The 17691-nt window shown below is 51.4% G+C and overlaps 6 protein-coding genes across 6 annotated transcripts; 4 read left to right on the forward strand and 2 right to left on the reverse strand.

The window, feature by feature from the left end:
- Nucleotides 1-549: 549 nt before the first annotated feature.
- mcsA (putative citrate synthase Cit1) lies at nt 550-2048 on the reverse strand (the record flags this gene model as incomplete). The annotated part of the gene is made up of 2 exons (XM_057072676.1): nt 550-1902; nt 2001-2048. The coding sequence occupies 2 exons, from the start codon at nt 2046-2048 to the stop codon at nt 550-552; spliced, it is 1401 nt and encodes a 466-aa protein (XP_056939206.1).
- Nucleotides 2049-3789: 1741 nt separating this feature from the next.
- On the forward strand, nt 3790-7210 carry N7462_000951 (putative mRNA-nucleus export ATPase (Elf1); the record flags this gene model as incomplete). Its single annotated transcript, XM_057072677.1, has 2 exons — nt 3790-7098; nt 7157-7210. The coding sequence occupies 2 exons, from the start codon at nt 3790-3792 to the stop codon at nt 7208-7210; spliced, it is 3363 nt and encodes a 1120-aa protein (XP_056939207.1).
- A 547-nt stretch (nt 7211-7757) lies between these two features.
- On the forward strand, nt 7758-11075 carry N7462_000952 (beta-glucosidase; the record flags this gene model as incomplete). The annotated part of the gene is made up of 2 exons (XM_057072678.1): nt 7758-8417; nt 8502-11075. The coding sequence occupies 2 exons, from the start codon at nt 7758-7760 to the stop codon at nt 11073-11075; spliced, it is 3234 nt and encodes a 1077-aa protein (XP_056939208.1).
- A 1762-nt stretch (nt 11076-12837) lies between these two features.
- N7462_000953 (putative IgE-binding protein) lies at nt 12838-13553 on the forward strand (the record flags this gene model as incomplete). The annotated part of the gene is made up of 3 exons (XM_057072679.1): nt 12838-13101; nt 13174-13395; nt 13431-13553. 3 exons carry the CDS (start codon nt 12838-12840, stop codon nt 13551-13553), a joined length of 609 nt encoding a protein of 202 aa, XP_056939209.1.
- A 531-nt stretch (nt 13554-14084) lies between these two features.
- N7462_000954 (sulfurtransferase) lies at nt 14085-15045 on the reverse strand (the record flags this gene model as incomplete). Its single annotated transcript, XM_057072680.1, is given in 2 exon segments — nt 14085-14865; nt 14885-15045. 2 exon segments carry the CDS (start codon nt 15043-15045, stop codon nt 14085-14087), a joined length of 942 nt encoding a protein of 313 aa, XP_056939210.1.
- An 800-nt stretch (nt 15046-15845) lies between these two features.
- On the forward strand, nt 15846-17473 carry N7462_000955 (uncharacterized protein; the record flags this gene model as incomplete). Its single annotated transcript, XM_057072681.1, has 2 exons — nt 15846-16191; nt 16242-17473. The coding sequence occupies 2 exons, from the start codon at nt 15846-15848 to the stop codon at nt 17471-17473; spliced, it is 1578 nt and encodes a 525-aa protein (XP_056939211.1).
- Between the last annotated feature and the right edge of the window lie 218 nt (nt 17474-17691).

Here is a 17691-nt window from a genome sequence, read left to right on the forward strand (position 1 = left end):
ACAGGCTGGGAATTTTACGTTTGAAGCATGAACTACGAGTTTCTAGATATAGTGATAAGCTCTCCAAATACGTAAAGGGTGCCATGCTCAGTGTGGGAAATTCAAGCCCATGAAATCGCTATGCATAACGGGAATGTCAGATTAGGCGCCGGCAGGGAATGTTAAAAGGCGGTTTCCATCGCCAATCTCCCCTCCACACATGTTGATAAAAATTAAATGTTTACTCTATGGCTTGACCCTCGAGTCCCTAATTGGCCTGACAAGTGTTTATTGTGGTGTTGCTGCGCTACATGTGGATAGTTGGCTAGAAATCGGCATCTAAATTGATTGAGGAAGTAATCAACTCTAAGAAAGGATCCTGCCCATAGGATTTTCCGTAAGGCAGAGCTCATCAATGTTCCAATAAGACGTAGAATAGTAGAAACGGTCTAAATAACAATCAAACGTGGAATAACAGATAAAAGGTCGCTTGCATCATTTTCATCACTGGCCGACATGGGAACTATATGAACCATTTGTGAAATCACTCGATATACACAATAAAAGAGCCTATTTTTTCAGCAGGCCCAGCAGGTTGATACTCTTGGGGCGCTCAATAGGCATGCCCAGGGCGCGGTCCCAGATGAGCTGGACGAGGGGTCCGAGAGCACGGCTGACACCGAAGGTCACAGTATAGTACAGGGGCTGCTGGAAGCCATAGTGGTAAAAGAGTACACCAGAAGCAGCATCCACATTGGGGTGAGGGTTCTTGGTCTTTCCGTGCTCGGTCAAGACACCAGGGGCAATCTCCGAGTTCTTCTTGACCAGCTGGAAGACGGGGTTTGCGAGCACGTCCGGGCGGGTAGCCGCGAAGTCCATCAGCGCCTCGAACCGGGGATCGGGCTTGCGCAAGACGCCGTGACCGTAGCCAGGAACGACACGGCCCGACTTCAGGGTCGACCAGAGGTAGTTGCGGACATCCTCGTCAGTAAACTTGGTGCCAATCTTATCCTGCATAGCCAGAATCCAGCGGAGCACTTCCTGGGCGGCCAGACCGTGCAGCGGGCCAGCCAGACCCAGCAAACCAGCACTGTAGCTCAGGAAGGGATCACTCAGCGCACTGCCAACCAGGTGAGTTGCGTGGGCGGAGACATTGCCACCCTCGTGGTCACCATGCAGAGCTAGATACAGGCGCAGCAGATCGTGGAAATCTTGGTTCTTCTCGCCGCCCTTGCCAAGAAGCTCCGCAAAGTTGTAGGACCAATCCTGAGTCACGTCAAGTTTCTGGTTCCCGACAACATCGATCTCGTTGGAACGGAATACCAGTGCCGCGACACGGGGGATCTTAGCAAGTAGGGAAATACAGTCGTCGAAGGTTGGCTCCCAATACTCCGCCTTGTTCAGGCCCTTCTCATAGGCATGAGCGAACTTGGACTCTGTGTTCAGCGCCGCCACAGCAATGGATAGCTGGGTCATGGGGTGCATGTTCTTGGGGAAGGACTTGATCAGGTCGAGAATGTGCTGGGGCAGATAAGACTTCTCGGCCAGCTCGCGCGAGAAGGCGCGCACCTGAGCGGTGGAAGGGACCTGGCCAGTCAAAAGCAGCCAGAACATGGCCTCGGGCAGCATCTCTGTACCAGAAGTACCCTTGGGTAGCTCCTTCTGGCAGTCTTTGATTGTCTTGCCGTGGAAACGGATCCCCTCGTCGGCATCCAGGACTGAGCCCTCCCACAGCATGGCCTTCAGGCCACGCATGCCACCAATGACATTGCCGACCTTGACATCACCAATGACTTCGTCACCTTGAGCCTTGACTTTCTGGAGGAGTTCACGCTTGGCCGGAATCACCTCCTTAAGGGCAGTCTTCAGGTCGGGTTCGGCGGTCGCATAGTGCCGGGAGGCCGAGAAGACCGGGCGGGAGGCCTGTCGCAGGTTGCTGGTTAGAAGGTCCAATCCATTTTAGGTTTTGCATAGGCTCCTGTGCTCTATTTTCACTGAGGACCTCGAAAGGGATCACGTACCTGAACCAATCTGGAGGCGTGGCGGGTGGCTCTGAAGCTGAGGGCCATTGTGTGTGAGTGTGTGTGTGTTGATGGGTCCGGGGTAGAATTGTGGGGGCGGGAGACTCAATGCGGGGGCGGACAAGGAGAGGAAGGGATGGAAGGGATGGAGGGTGAAGAAACGCTGCTTTTCAGAACAGCAAGAGTGTGATGGTATCCCACGAAGAGTCGAATAGACGCAGAAAGGGAAGAAGAGGACACAAAGGTACTTGTGATCGACCAAGTCTAATAACATCTGACCGCAACGCTCGGTTGAACGCGGGGCTTCTGGGCGACTTTCTACCGAGGCCCGGGGCGGCTGCATGCGGACGGCGACATCGGCCCTTTTCCTCAGGCCACCCAGTCTACCATTCCTGTTGATTCTGGTCGATAGGGCACTGTGATCGAGAATCAGATCGATTCGTACGAGCAAAGTGATCCCGCGCATGTTGATCCTCCATCTCTCAGTCGTGATCTGAGCAGGCCATATACGAAGGGGTCAGGTATGAGCGGCTAGCCGACGCGGACCTCGGGGCACCAGACCGAGAGAGCGAAAGTCGGACCAGAGTCAGGACTTTTGGTATTTGGCGAGCAGTCCCTTTCCAGGGGCGAACACTGGCCGGCATTCCGGCCCTGCCGCCAGTGCCTGGTCGGGTCAACCCCCGAACACGTGTTGAGGCCGTGCTTCTGCCCATGACGTTATCGTCTGCATGGACGCCTCAGGCCTCTCTATTTGGTTACTCCAGCAGTTTAACTATAGGTCTGTTCGCACATGAAGTAGATCGGTATATGTTGGATTCTCCTTCAGTCCATGGTAAAGCGAATACGACGGGTTCCTTGGGGAGTGCCGAGTCATGTATCAAACTTTCTTTTGCAAGTTGGCACGTTCTGTTGTATCGCCAATGAAACGGACGATCGGTATGGAGGATTAGGGAAAGGACCTCTAGAAAACGGGGTAGTTCATGATCTAGGTATCAGGGACGATTCTCATGTGTCAAATTCTAGAGTTAATATGCCATGAATTACTTGGTATCAAAGGACGTAGACTGACAATGTACGCTGTGTACACTAGCTGTGAACATGTATATATTTCTTGTTAGACATAAAACGAAAATGATGAGAAGGACCACCGGTCTCCAACGTTGAATTCATTTTCGACGGCCGTCTGCATGCATGGTCCTATTACCCCCACCTGTCAAGATACATCATCACATCCCACCGATAGTAATGATCCTGAATGCTATACACCAACTGACCCACATAATCCAGTCGCCTTTTGGCCGGCAATGATGACTAATTAAGCCGCTGACGAGAGACTTCCTGCCTCAGGCGGAAAGGAGGGACCCAGCTTGATAAGGCTAAACCAGGTCCGGCTAGTGGCGTCTCATGCCAATAGCAGCCCCCGTGATTGGCTGGCGGAGACCGTCGCCTCCCAAACAAAAAAAAATTGTGTGGATAAGCCCCGATCAGCGATGCGCGATACTCCTGCTCTTCGCCTTGTCTTCTCCCCTCCAGCGTACAGCCCCGTGTGGATTCCCGTATCTACCGCTGTCACGATATTGGAAACTACATTCGTTGTCGACTGGAATCCTTTCGCGTGTTAGACATCTGTTTCATTTCCTCCATCTTCGTTCTGCTGGCCCGGGATTTCCCCCACCTCTCAATCCTATAGGATCGAGGAAACCCTTCGCCCCAGGCCGAGTTTCTTTTTATTCCAAAATCTGGTATATATTAAGGACCAGATTTGGTCGTCTCGTGATACCCTTAGACCATGCCACACACTGTTTCGCCCTCTGATACTCCCGCTATGCCGACCGTCGTCGCGAAAACCCCCTCCGGCGTTCCCCCCACCACCGAAGAGATTTCTTCGCTTCTCAACACCATCTTTACCGCTGAGACGTCCCAACAGTCCCTTGATGGCTCCTACGCACTCACAAACCTGCTGATCCAGGGTGCTGGGTCGACCGGTCTGCTGAACTACAGTGTCCTGGCCGAAGCGAAGAAGGCGGCCACCGACAAAAAGAATGGCGCCAAGCGTGAGAGTGCCATGCTGATCTTCGGCGCTCTGTTTGAGCGATTCCCTCGCGAATTCCCTCTCAGCGAGGCCATTTTCCTGCTGCACAACGGTGGTATTTTTGACGTTGTCCTGGACTCCCTCGCCGATAAGGGTGCCGTGGTCCGCGATGCCGCACAATATGCTATCGATGCCTTGTACGCCTGCCTTAGCCCCGAGGCCAAGGCCAACGCCTTGCTCCCCGCCCTGGAGGCATATCTGGTCAAGGGTAGTGGCAAGTGGCAAGGATTTGTTGGTGGATACAAGCTTCTGGAGAAGATGGCTGCCGGAGCCCAGATGGGTAACGGCACCAAGGAGGAGGAGCAGGAGAAGGATGTGCTGCGGGAGGCCATGGGCAAGACCCTGAAAGAATTAATTCCTATCGTCGAGTCGGGCATGCATGATCTCAAGAATGAAGTTGCGAAACAGTCCGTCAAGACTATGAACCAGCTGACCACTCTGCTTTACAACGACGATGTCGCCCCGCGTATCCCCTTGCTCATCAAGACTATGGAGCAGCCATCGGCGCAGACTCTGCAGAAAGCCATCCACGCCCTCTCTCAGACCACTTTTGTCGCAATCGTCACTTCCCCCGTTCTCGCCCTGCTGACTCCGCTGCTCGAACGTTCCCTTAACGATCCAACCACTCCCCAAGAAACTCTCCGTCAGACCGTTGTTGTTGTGGAAAACCTGACCAAGCTAGTCCACGACCCTGCCGAGGCCCGTGTTTTCCTTCCCAAGCTTCAGCCAGGTGTCAAGGCAGTCAAGGACCGCGCCTCACTCCCCGAGGTCCGTGAGTTGGCCACTCGTGCTCTGGATGTCATGGAGAAGGCGATGCAAGATAACGATGTCGCTATGGGTTCCGTCACCAAGACCACTCCCGAAGATGTTCTTGCTGTCCTAAACTCTAAAATTCAGGAGCATGCCGGTTTTGTCAGCTTCGGTGATGTCAAGTTCTCTGAACTAGCCAAGAACTTTATCGCCAGCATGATCCGTGAGGATGTCAACTGCCGTATGATGGACCGCATTCCCTCGTGTATCGGTCCGTACCTGAAGGCTTTGATCCCGGAGGAGAATCTTGAGGCCATCAGCACTGCGGTGCAGAAGCACTACATCGAAGAGGATGAGCGCAAGTTTGGCAAGCCTGTCCAGGAGGACCCTAATGAGGTTGAGATTGTTAACGCCAACTTCTCTCTCGCCTATGGTGGTATGCTTCTGCTGTCTCACACCAACCTGCGCCTGCTTAAGGGTCACCGATACGGACTTTGTGGCCGCAACGGTGCCGGCAAGTCGACGCTGATGCGTAGCATCGCCAATGACAAGCTGGAGGGTTTCCCTCCACCCGAGGAGGTTCGCACCTGCTTTGTCGAGCATAACCAGGGTGAGGATGCCGACCTCAGCATTCTGGAGTATGTCTCTAAGGACCCCAAGGTCGCCGCCGAGGGCCAGGAGCACATCAAAGAGGTTCTTCTGGAGTTCGGCTTTACAGATGGCCCCGATGGCCGTCAGTCTCAGCCTGTTGGATCGCTGTCCGGTGGTTGGAAGATGAAGTTGGCTCTTGCCCGTGCCATGCTCATGAAGGCTGATGTCCTGCTGCTGGACGAACCGACTAACCACCTCGACGTTGCCAATGTGAAGTGGCTCCAGGAGTATCTGAAAAAGCACACCCAAATTACCAGTCTGATCGTTAGTCACGATTCCGGCTTCCTTGATGAAGTTTGCACCGATATCTACCATTACGAGCAGAAGAAGCTCGTCTGCTACCCTGGAAACCTGGCGGCTTTTGTCAAGGTTAAGCCCGAGGGCAAGAGCTACTACACGCTGTCCGCCTCCAATGTGCAGTTCAAATTCCCACCTCCCGGTATTCTGTCGGGTATTAAGTCTCAGACTCGTGCCATTCTTCGTATGAGCAATGTCTCATACACTTACCCGGGCGCCTCTAAGCCATCCATGTCGGATGCTACGCTGTCGCTCTCTCTCTCCTCTCGTGTTGCTATCATTGGAGGTAACGGTGCTGGAAAGTCCACCTTCATCAAGATGCTTACCGGTGAGACCATTCCTCAGACCGGTAAGGTCGAGAAGCACCCCAACCTGCGTATTGGTTACATCAAGCAGCACGCTCTGGAGCACGTTGAGATGCATCTCGAGAAGACCCCGAGCCAGTATCTACAGTGGCGTTATGCCAATGGTGATGACCGTGAAGTCTTCCTCAAACAGACCCGTATCTTGACAGAGGCCGATAAGGCCCAGCTGGAGAAGCCGGTTGATTTGGGAGATGGGCGTGGCGCTCGCCGCATCGAGGCCATCATGGGTCGTCAAAAGTGGAAGAAGTCTTTCCAGTATGAAATTAAGTGGATTGGTCTTCTTCCCAAGTTCAACACCATGATTTCTCGTGAGACTCTGTGTGAATTGGGCTTCTTCAAGATGGTCCAAGAGTTTGACGACCACGAGGCCTCGCGTGAGGGTCTTGGTTTCCGTGTTCTTGAGCCCAAGACAATTTCTAAGCATTTTGAGGATGTTGGTCTGGACCCCGAGATTGCTAACCACAACGAAATTTCTGGCCTCTCGGGTGGTCAAAAGGTCAAGGTCGTGCTGGCTGGTGCCATGTGGAACAACCCCCACTTACTGGTGCTGGACGAGCCGACTAACTTCCTGGACCGTGATTCTCTGGGTGGTTTGGCTGTCGCCATTCGCGATTTCAAGGGTGGTGTGGTTATGATTTCTCACAACGAGGAGTTCGTCGGTGCCCTCTGCCCGGAGCAGCTGCACATTGCCGACGGCCGTGTCGTCAGCCGTACCAACACCGCCGTCAATCTGGACCGCTTTGAGGACAGTGCCACCAACTCGCCTACTGGTACTGGTACTCCCGCCGCTGCCTCAGCCAACACCAGTGCTGCTCCGTCCGCCGTTAACTCTGGCGCCGAGGACCAGGGTGAACTCAAGTTCCGCGCCAAGAAGAAGAAGAAGATGACTCGTGCCCAGCAAAAGGAACGTGAGGCTCGCCGCCGCCTGCGACACATCGAATGGGTGAGTTTTTCGATCCATATTTGTTATCGAAAACTGTACTAACTTTGTGTTCTTCTAGCTCAACTCTCCCAAGGGCACTCCTAAGCCTGTTGATACCGATGATGAGGAGTAGTTGTGCGACTTATAGCACATTGACGCGTAATGCCTTTTTCTTTTGACCTCTCATTTTAGTCATCTGCATTGAGTTCCGTTGTCATTTGTGATGTTTCTTTTGCATGGGATATTGATAGACGGAGTTTGGGATTGTCTATTTCTGTTTCGTCGGTAGATACGCGCTTGCTTTCTTTGGGGATTGGATTGACCCAATGATAGATACTTTGGCCAACCTTTTTGAACAAAAGTTCCTGTTTATACACATTTTCTTTACATATGGTTTCATTATGCAATACAGTTTCACTCTGAAAATTAATATCGTGGGATTTAAAGTGCTGCAAGACAGTAAATAGTAGATCCCCACCGTTGTTTGCAGGGGGTCAGGTGACCCTTCCGAGCTGTCGCATCGTAGCTTCCGGCCAACCCCAATTCGCATTGCGCAATCACCTAGCCTGATTTGATACTGTTGACGCAGTCTTCGGTGTTTGGATCTCAACTTTGCAGAATGCAGTCACCAAGTCGTGGTTAAGTGACTGTCACGCCCACCTGCCAAGCAAACAAGCGCAATGGCCAGGCTAAACCGAACAAACGCCGGCGTCTCGAACACGCTACGCGAAGGATACGAGTCGGTGGACAATAACTCATCCGTTGGAGAAAGCTCATACGATTCATCGAGCCATGTCAATCGGCATGATCGTCTAGGGACGGGCCCTCAGCGACCCGATTCCTACCTTTCCAGCAGCGATGAGTCCTCCGCAGAAGACGATGCCAATGTCAAGCTGCTCCCTCTAGAAAAGACCGGAAAATCTAGCACACGACGCGCCCGACGACACATTGCAACGAGTCCCGACTCTGCGAGTTCTTCAAGCCCCCTGCCCACCGATGAACACGGCGAACCGATTGACGTGACCAAAGCCATCGATCAGGTCCTGCAGAAAGAACACAATATCCTATCGGAATCATTCGATACAGATCTTGAAGATGGTGGATCGCATCTTGTCCTGAGTGACGATGAGAGCGACGGCTATGGCAGAGGCAAGAAGATTCAAAGGGAACAACGTCCTGAACATGCGAACCACAGCCGGAAGTCGGGAATACTGGGCTTGTTCCATATCAAGACATGGTGGCATGTTTTCCCACTGGTTGCGATTGGATTGCTGGTGATGTGGCTGGCAATGAAAGGGCTGTCCTGGTGGAGTGGTAGGAGGGCTACTGCTAATGAATATGTACGAGGTCCTGTTTCGAACCTGACTGATTTCGGTCATGCCAACACCTGATATTTTTACGTGCTACTTTGCTAACTATCATAGGCCTCGATCCCATGGTACCCCACACCGCGCGGAGGCACGAGTGCGCGGTGGAAAGAAAGTTATACGAAAGCGCATGATCTTGTTCAGCGGATGGCGCTGGTGGAAAAAGTCAATATCACCACAGGCACGGGATGGGAGATGGGTCTTTGCGTGGGAAATACTGGCCCTGCTGAATGGGTGCAATTTCCATCGCTCTGTCTACAAGATGGTCCTCTCGGCCTCCGTTTTGCAGATAACATTACTGCATTCCCCGCGGGCATCACCACCGGGGCAACTTGGAACCGCGACCTGATGCGCGAGCGAGGAGCTGCCCTGGGCCGAGAAGCCCGTGCGAAAGGCGTCAATATTCTCCTTGGTCCTTCAATGGGAGCTTTGGGAATGATGCCCGCAGGTGGGCGAAATTGGGAGGGATTTGGGTCGGATCCCGTCCTTCAGGGTGTCGCTGCGGCGGAGACTATTCGCGGCATCCAACGCACCGGAGTCATGGCGACAGCTAAACACTATTTGCTGAATGAGCAGGAGCATTTCCGTCAACAAAATGAATGGGGTCGTGCAAATGCGCTCTCCTCCAACGTCGATGATCGTACATTGCATGAAGTGTTTATCTGGCCATTTGCCGAGAGTATACGGGCCGACGTGGCAAGTATCATGTGCTCCTACCAGAAAGTCAATAACAGCCATGCTTGTGAAAATAGCAAACTGCTTAATGGTATCCTCAAAGACGAGCTTGGCTTTCAAGGATTTGTCCAGTCAGATTGGCTGGCTCAGCGATCTGGCGTGCAGAGCGCTCTTAGTGGCCTCGACATGAGCATGCCCGGCGATGGTGCAAATTGGGCGGATGGGGACTCATTCTGGGGCTCTCGCTTAACGCAGGCTGTCTTGAACACCTCTGTGCCCACAGACCGACTTAACGACATGGTCACTCGCATTGTTGCTGCCTGGTATCATTTTCGCCAGGATACATGGAAAAAGCCTCCGCCATTTGGCCAGGGTGGACCGAACTTCTCTTCCTGGACCTATGACAAACTGAGTAGTTTGCACCCAGGCAGTGAAGACGACAAGACACACCAGGTGGTTAATCAATATGTCAACGCACGAGGCAGCGGGCCAACATTGAACTCCCATGCCGAGACTGCCCGAAAAGTGGCTGCAGAAGGGACTGTTCTCCTGAAGAATGTGAACAACACGCTTCCACTGTCACGCAGTCCATCTGGCCCCAAGGAAAAGTATCGGGTAGGTATATATGGTGAGGATGCTGGCTCCGGCCGTGGTCCTAATGCTTGTCCTGACCGAGGTTGCAATCAAGGGACATTGGCATCGGGATGGGGCAGTGGAGCAGTAGACTTTCCATACCTGGTCAGTCCATGGGAAGCTCTTCAGTCGGCTTGGTCATCGGATACTGTGGATGTTCGAGGGTACTTGACGAACAGTGTTGCCTTGGAGGATCTGAGCGAGCAGGATCTCTGTCTTGTGTTTGCGAATTCAGATGGGGGCGAAGGGTTTATCCGCAATGATGGGATCGACGGAGATCGCAACGACCTCTTTCTTCAGCGCAATGGCACTCAATTGGTGCAGTGGGTTGCTAACCAATGCGGTGGAGGCCAAGGCAGAACGGTCGTAATAGTCCACTCTATTGGCCCTGTTGTGCTCGACCCCTGGATTGATTTGCCTGGTGTACACGCAGTTGTCTACGCGAATCTCCCAGGACAGGAAAGTGGGAATGCTCTGGTCGATGTGCTATTTGGCGACATTGATGCCAGTGGCCGACTGCCTTATACCATCGGGCGATCTTTGGAGGACTATGGACCGGGTGCCCAGGTCCTCTACGAGACTGGGGATCAACAGCCAGAAGTGAACCTCAACCAAGGCCTCTATATTGACTACCGATACTTTGACAAGTACAACATTACCCCGCGTTATGAATTTGGCTTTGGACTGTCTTACACATCCTTTGACATCTCGAGTTTGCACATCAAACCTCTGCAAGAGAAGTCTAGGCTTCCCGAAGAACGCCCAGATAACCAAGCCGATCCACCACAGTACGACGACAGGTTGCCAGCTGAGTCTTCGACCAGGTTTCCGGAAGGATTCAAAGCGCTGTCTAAATACATCTATCCTTACATCCGGGACCCGTCCGGTACTCAGCCTGGCTCCTTCCCTTATCCAGATGGATACAAAAATCGTCAGCGTCCCTCTCAGGCTGGTGGCGGACCTGGCGGAAACCCGTCGCTATACGAGCCAATGCTTGAACTATCAGTCACGGTCGCCAACACAGGTCGCCGGGCAGGTAAAGAGGTCGTACAAATCTACGTCTCATTCCCCGAGCGCGTCGCTGAACATCGCGGACTAGGCTGGTCTCGCGAGGAAATCGAGTTCCCCGTCCGTGTTCTGCGGAACTTCTCCAAGGTTTCCTTGAACGCCGGTGAAGCAACTGTTGTCACGATGAAGCTTTCTCGGAAAGACCTGAGCTACTGGAGTGTACGTGAGCAGAATTGGGTTCTACCCACGGAAGGCACGTTCAAGATTTGGGCTGGGAGGAGTTCGCGGGATTTGCCACTGGTGAAAGAGTTCTAATGAAGTCTCGCGACTTTGCCTTTCTGTCATGGCATTTGCCCATGTAATTAATTATTATTCTGTTTAATATCGGGGTCAACCCATTGGGCGTTGGGCACATGGAATCAGAGGTGGATTACTGGGTACATAGACGATTAACCTAGCTTTTATGTTCTTATTCTTGGGAATCATTTCCCATTTCAACGAATTGACGGTATTTTCTGCATGACTGCCATCCATTCTTCTAAAGCTTGGCCTTGTGAATGGTGTTCTAGTCAAAAATGAGGACACTATTGATTGCCTTCTTTGGCGGCGTCCATGGCTCCAATTTGCTCATTTGCTTTGTTCTAATTTTGACGTGCACAGTCGAGCTTATTACGACGGCGGCTGCATCTGTAGACGACACAGGGACGATCCCACTCCATGATTGTTGCTGCCTCGTCCCCCACCTAACGCCGTCATTCTAAGAGGGAACTTTTATGTGGCGGTGCCCGCGAAATTATCCCCTTTCGGCTCACAAAACGGAGCTCGATAACCACCTCGTTTTACTGTCACATACAGATTGCGTCGATGCTTCGAGACCGAGTCTAGCTACACTCGAAGGGGAAACCCCCACAGAATATCATAACGATGTAATAATTGACCCTCGATCTCACTATTCTAGACCAGTATATGGAGTATCCGATCGCGCACATCTCAGATACGGAGACCTCCGCGATTCCCTCCGTGTCAATGATCGGGCAACATCATGCCCGAGTGATGTCAAGAAATCCACCTCCGAGACATTGGTGGACCCGTGGAGACCGCATGCCCGTTGAGTCGCCACACACAAATGCTGTTGAGCCACAGCGAGCCATTGCCAAAGATAGGATGTTGCGACCCGCTGTACCGATTTTTCCTTTCGTTTCGGCGGTCTCTATCAGGGACGGACCTCTCCACCGGGGTTCCAGTAAGACCCCGTCGATCCCTACTCCTATCTGCAACAGCTTGATTTGGCTGAAACAGTCCACCTGCCCGGGTCTTTGCACCGATTCTGGATGGCAAATTCTGTTCAATTCGAGACCGCAGAGGAAAGGCATTTCATTCAGGAAGGCTCAATCAACTTGCATTCTCAGAATGCAAAAATTGCTCCCAATTATGACCGTGAATGTCCATGTAGTGCCAGGCATCTGTCAATTCGGCTTTGGCGCAATGTTGCCTCATAGCCCACTACTACCCTGGAATGTGGCTGTCGATCACCGAACCTTCTCGGTGGGGACTTCTGCAGCCTGTCTCAGGACCAATCCCCCCCCCCCCCCCCCCAATAGGGACTTGCCGTTCCTGAACGAGACCCTGGGACGGGTGTAGCAATGGACAAACTCCATAAATGCCCATGCGGTGCTTATTGGCCAACTCATATGGTAAACTCGACGCTATTCCCAACTTTGACACGCCGAGCGAAGTTGCGCCGTATTCCGGCTCTGATAGACGGGCATGAGTGAAGCTTGGACCGAGCAATGATATCAAGTGTCGTTCCATTTCTATTTCGGTGATAATTTCGTAGCCAGTACGCCGGCCAGTGTCGATCGACAGGAGATGGAGACCCTGGACGGCACATGGGGTTGTGCAGAGGATGCAACTGGGATATAAAATCCCGTTTCTGACTGACCATCCTTGATCGTCCAGTGTATATTACTTATTTAATAGACGGTCTTCCTTGGTTCTCCCACCTCAGGTTCTTCGTTTACTTCTTCATCACGATCAAGCAGTCTTTACCAATCGATATCCCACTCACTCATTCACAATGAAGGTCTCTGCACTTCTTTCTCTCGTTCCTCTGGCCTCCGCCCTCCCCGGCCGCCGTGCTGCTGCCACTCCGGACACCAATGCTCCTTTCTCCGTCATTGCTGCCCATTCCGGCTCACCCATCCATCTCACTCCCCTGAGCGCATCTGGTTCACACTTCTACCTTGGTAGTAGCCAGAGCCAGACCTACTGCCCGAGCGAAGTTGTTTCCGGCTGCTCTAAGCGCACCAACGAGACCATCCTGATCGGCACCAACTTCCTGGTACGTGGTCTGATTTTGAAGTTGATGAATGTTTTCCTATATCCGGGATATACGATCTAACAAGCGCCATAGGATGTCGTCGTACCCGGCGGCCAGAGCATTTATGTTGACCCCTCTGGCGCCCTGAGCTTCACCTCTCCCCACTCAGGCTACATCCCCCCTGGCTCTTCTCAGGGTCCTTTCCAGGTCAAGCCCGGCCAGAACTTCGGTAGCTGGACCTATAGTGGCGAGGGCGCCTCTGGCTTCATGGCCTGCCCGGTGCCGGCTGTGAGCGCGACCGCTGCCTCGCGCCATGTCCGTCAGGCTGCTGCTGCTCCCCCCGCTGGCAGGTATTCGCTGCTCTGCAGAACGCGACTGTCCCCACTGGAAAGGTCAGCGACTGCTTGGGCTTCGATGCGCTGGCTGTCAATGTGAACGTCACCTCTGACGCTCTTGCCTGGGAGTATATCTAAACAGGGATATCCCTGTCGAGCCAAGCGGCTCGCTTCATACGTTAGGAAGCGCTGAGCATTGATTATACAGTGGATAGGTGGATCCCAGTGATCTAGCATATCAATGATCTGCTGTTTTATAGATGACTGCTACTGGTCAAGGTCTTGCTTATAGACCTGTTGATTTCATTATGTTGGTTAGATTATTTCTTTGCTCTGCTCTCCATAAACCCTTATACATCTTTACTGCCTATCAGTACATTATTTGATCGAATATATGATTCACTCGTTTTCCATGTGACCTTTTGGGCTATTTGTGTCGTTTGAATGAATGGGCCTTGAATTGATATCATGTAAGAATCTCTAGAGAGGTGGCTGGAATAAATGTCAAGCTACGTTTCTTCCGGATGAACCAAGATATCTTTATATCATTAGAATATAGACGAAATAAATCTAATGTTAAAAGCTTAACTATATTCTCTCTTTCATTGCCGCTGAAGGTCTATTTGCTCCATTTCTTTTGGCAATTCTAAGGAATTGATGGTTGACAAGCTAATTCGTTACTATCAGACCATCATCTTTTGCTCGAATGGCCCATTCCATCCAGCTTCCATCATATAACCTTGTTTCAATATCGTAACCACAGATATGCAAAGCGAGAATCAACGCCGAAGCAGTCACGCCAGAGTTGCAGGTCATCACAGCTGGTAGATCACCCTTTACCCCAGCATTTGCAAAAATCTTTTTCAACTCTGATGTAGGCAAGAGCACCTTATTGGCATCCAGCATGGAGGTCAAAGGAATGTTTAATGCGCCAGGCATATGTCCTGCTCTCAGTGAAGCATAAGCACCATGATCAAGCCCAGAGAACTGATTTGGCGGCCGGGCATCTAATATTTGATATTTGTTTCTGCCTTCATTTGAAAGTAGGAGATGTTGGAGCTCTTCAAATGTGATGATCTCGTTCATATTGATCGATTTGGGTATCTCATAGGAACCAGGACCAAGGTAAACAAGGGATGGTGACATTTTCCCAGTAGAGATGGGATATCCTGATTGAATGTATTGCGGGAAGTTGTTCAGGACATGAACATTTTGGTGGCCAAAATGAAGGAAATTCCAAGCGACCCGGGGCGAAGAGTAAATACCAATCTCACATGTGTCGTATATGACTAGTATGTCGTCCCCACGAATACCAAGATCAGTCATACACTTAGCGAAGTGTGTGGAATCTGCCAACATCACTGGGTATTCCGACCTGGTATCTCGGATCAAGTCCATGTTGAAGAAACTTTTTCTTTGGTAAGTGATATATTCCAGAGAGGCGTATAACCTAAAGAAATGTAACTTACATAGATCCTGGGACATGTTGTGATTCAAAAGATAGAAGAGTTGGACTTCGTCCAGCTGCTACTGGGATGATTCGATAGTCCTTCTGGTTGCTGGATAATTCATGGTGTAGCTCGGCGGGTGAAATGAGAAGACTTGTGAATGGATTTAAAACCGGGGCCATTGTGTAGAGGGCCAATAGAAGAGATAATCAACACACAATTCGCGTCTAAATAAAGGTGCTCGATAGGCTAAATTTGACGCGGGGAGGTCCCGGCTCGGAGGTTTTTGGCGCTGACTCATTTTCGTTAGTGGGGAATTCACGAATGGCCCGATCATAATCACAAACTCAGAAAACGCAAGACATTATCAACAATTAAATTGAGAGTAAATTATTACATTGCAAGGTGAGCCTATAGCGTAAAAGGCAATGAGTGAGAATTGAACAGATCTAGTGGCCGTTATATGCGACCAGCTGATCTGCTCGTTGGACATATTCTTTTTTGTTCCCAAATCTTTTGATATTAGGATTGGTCTCCTTTGTTTGAAAAATACTGGAATTGGTATAGAATTAAGTTGATCTTCAAGATTTCAAAAACATTCTATATGATAAATGAATACAATGCTTCTATTCCTGATTTCCTAAGTATTGCAAAATCAAAGAATCTCATAATGTGCGTCCAAGCCTAAGGAACAAATTATCCATGGCCTCTTCTAATCTAGATCAAGTAAAACGAATAATTGAGATCTCTGCTGTAGCTATACCATTGGGAGAAAGGATCCGTCTCTAATCAGCAACTGGTAGAAAGCCTCAATGAAGCCATGTGAAGTAATCTTATCCGGGTATTTATGGAACCCGCATGACGGATCTCGGCGATAAAAGTAGTTCCGTACCTCAATACATTATTTATATCGGGGTTGCGACGAACAGACCACCACCCAATCCACTCTCCTTAAAATTGAACCGTGCACTTAGTCTCCCGCATGGAATATACCAAAGAGCCCTACCGCAAATCTCTCGGCCAACGTGGCATTATCAATGGCACCACATATTCGCTGAACCACACCCCTTTCGCTCATTACTTTGGCGGGGTACGATATGGACTGTCATCGGAACGATGGAGGCGAGCAAGGCCATTGCCTCCTGACTTCACATACAAGGATCAAGATGGGTCATCATGCTGTGATGGTCAATCTAAAGTTTGTCCCCAAAGGGATTTTGACGGAACGTTTAAGGAGAGCTTATGGAGCGAGGATTGTTTCCAAAGCAATATCTGGACACCGACAGGAACGCCTCCGGCAGTTGGATGGCCTGTTATAATGTTCATTCGTAAGTGAAGCACAACTAAGGTGATATAATGACAATCTACTCACTGCTAGTAGATGGTGGGTGGCTCCAAGCAGGTACGCCAAACGAGTTCAACCCTGCTGCGCTCATCGGCCAAGCCGGCCTCAACGCAATCGTCGTTATGCCCGCATACCGACTTGGTGTGTTCGGCTTCCTCTACAGCGCCGAGCTCGAAGCAGAAGCGAAAAGCACCGATACAACGACTGGGAATTTAGGCTTCTGGGACCAGCGCCTGGCTCTCGAATGGGTCCATACCAACATCCATCTCTTCGGCGGCGACTCGGCCAATATCACCCTCGCTGGCTACTCGGCGGGCTCTTACTCTGTCTTCCATCAGCTCGCGTATGAGTTCTCCCTACCAGATAGTCACCTCATCCGGCGCGCCTGCATGTGGTCCAATGGCCCCGGCGTACAGCCCAAAAGCCCCGCCCTCGCCCAGCATCAATTCGCTCTCCTCCTAGCCGCGCTGTTCATCCCGGAATCGCTGCCGGCCGCCGAAAAGCTCACCAGGCTGCGCAGTCTCCCGGCCAGGACACTCCTCGAAGCTGCCCTATCTATAGATATGCATCAGTTTCGTCCAACGGCAGAGTCCGTATTTATCGCCCCAGACCGCATCCAGAACCTGGCGTCTTTCGCACGCACTCTCGTTGCCCGTCGCATCCCGCTGCTGATCGGCGAATGCCGTGACGAGCCCTGGCTCTACGCGCAGTGGACCGCGCCGAAGGAGAACACCCTCGCCGCGCTCCGCACGCGTTTGCTCGCCGAGTACCCACCACACATCGTGGCCGGGCTGGTTGATATCTACTTCCCGGGTGGGACGCTGCCACCGCAGTTCGTGGACTGGAAGCAGGCCTTTGGGGCCGTGTACGCGGATATGCAGGTGTATCGACTGGAGCGGGGGCTGGTTAAAACGATTGCGGAGTGCGGCGGACAGGAGCTGGTATTCCGGTATCGTGTTGAGTACCGATTGGAATGTGTAGATCGCTTTATGCCGCCGGAGGCTGGGGTGACGCATGCGACAGACGAAGCAATTTGGTTCTGGGGAAATGGGTATCAGGTACGTGAGGAGGAGGGGGAGGCTGTAGAAAGGGCTTTTATCGGGCCATTCAAGAATTTTGTACAGGGAAGTGTGGTTGAGTGGGGGGTTGGTAGTGTGAAGTCGATGCGCAGGTTGAGGGCAGATCGGGGTGTTGATATCTGGGAGGATGCACTATGGGAAGATGAGGATCCAGTATGGATGTTGGTTGCTGGTGATGGAAAATAACCTGGTTTAGACCATCACGATGGAAAATTTATCAGATTCAGAAAGAACAACGTTTGTCAATGAATTTATAGAAAAGGGGCACGATGCTTCATGGATAACTTGTATGAATGATTGTTGAATGATTGTTATACAACGATGCTAATTTCAATATGAACAAAGACAACGTGCAGTACGCAATGGACAGACGAAAGGAAGTAGAATAGAATAAGGAAATAAGG

The sequence above is a fragment of the Penicillium macrosclerotiorum genome (genome assembly GCF_028827735.1).
Source record: "Penicillium macrosclerotiorum strain IBT 26536 chromosome Unknown utg000001l_segment0_segment0, whole genome shotgun sequence".
NCBI classification, from domain to species: Eukaryota; Fungi; Ascomycota; class Eurotiomycetes; order Eurotiales; family Aspergillaceae; genus Penicillium; species Penicillium macrosclerotiorum.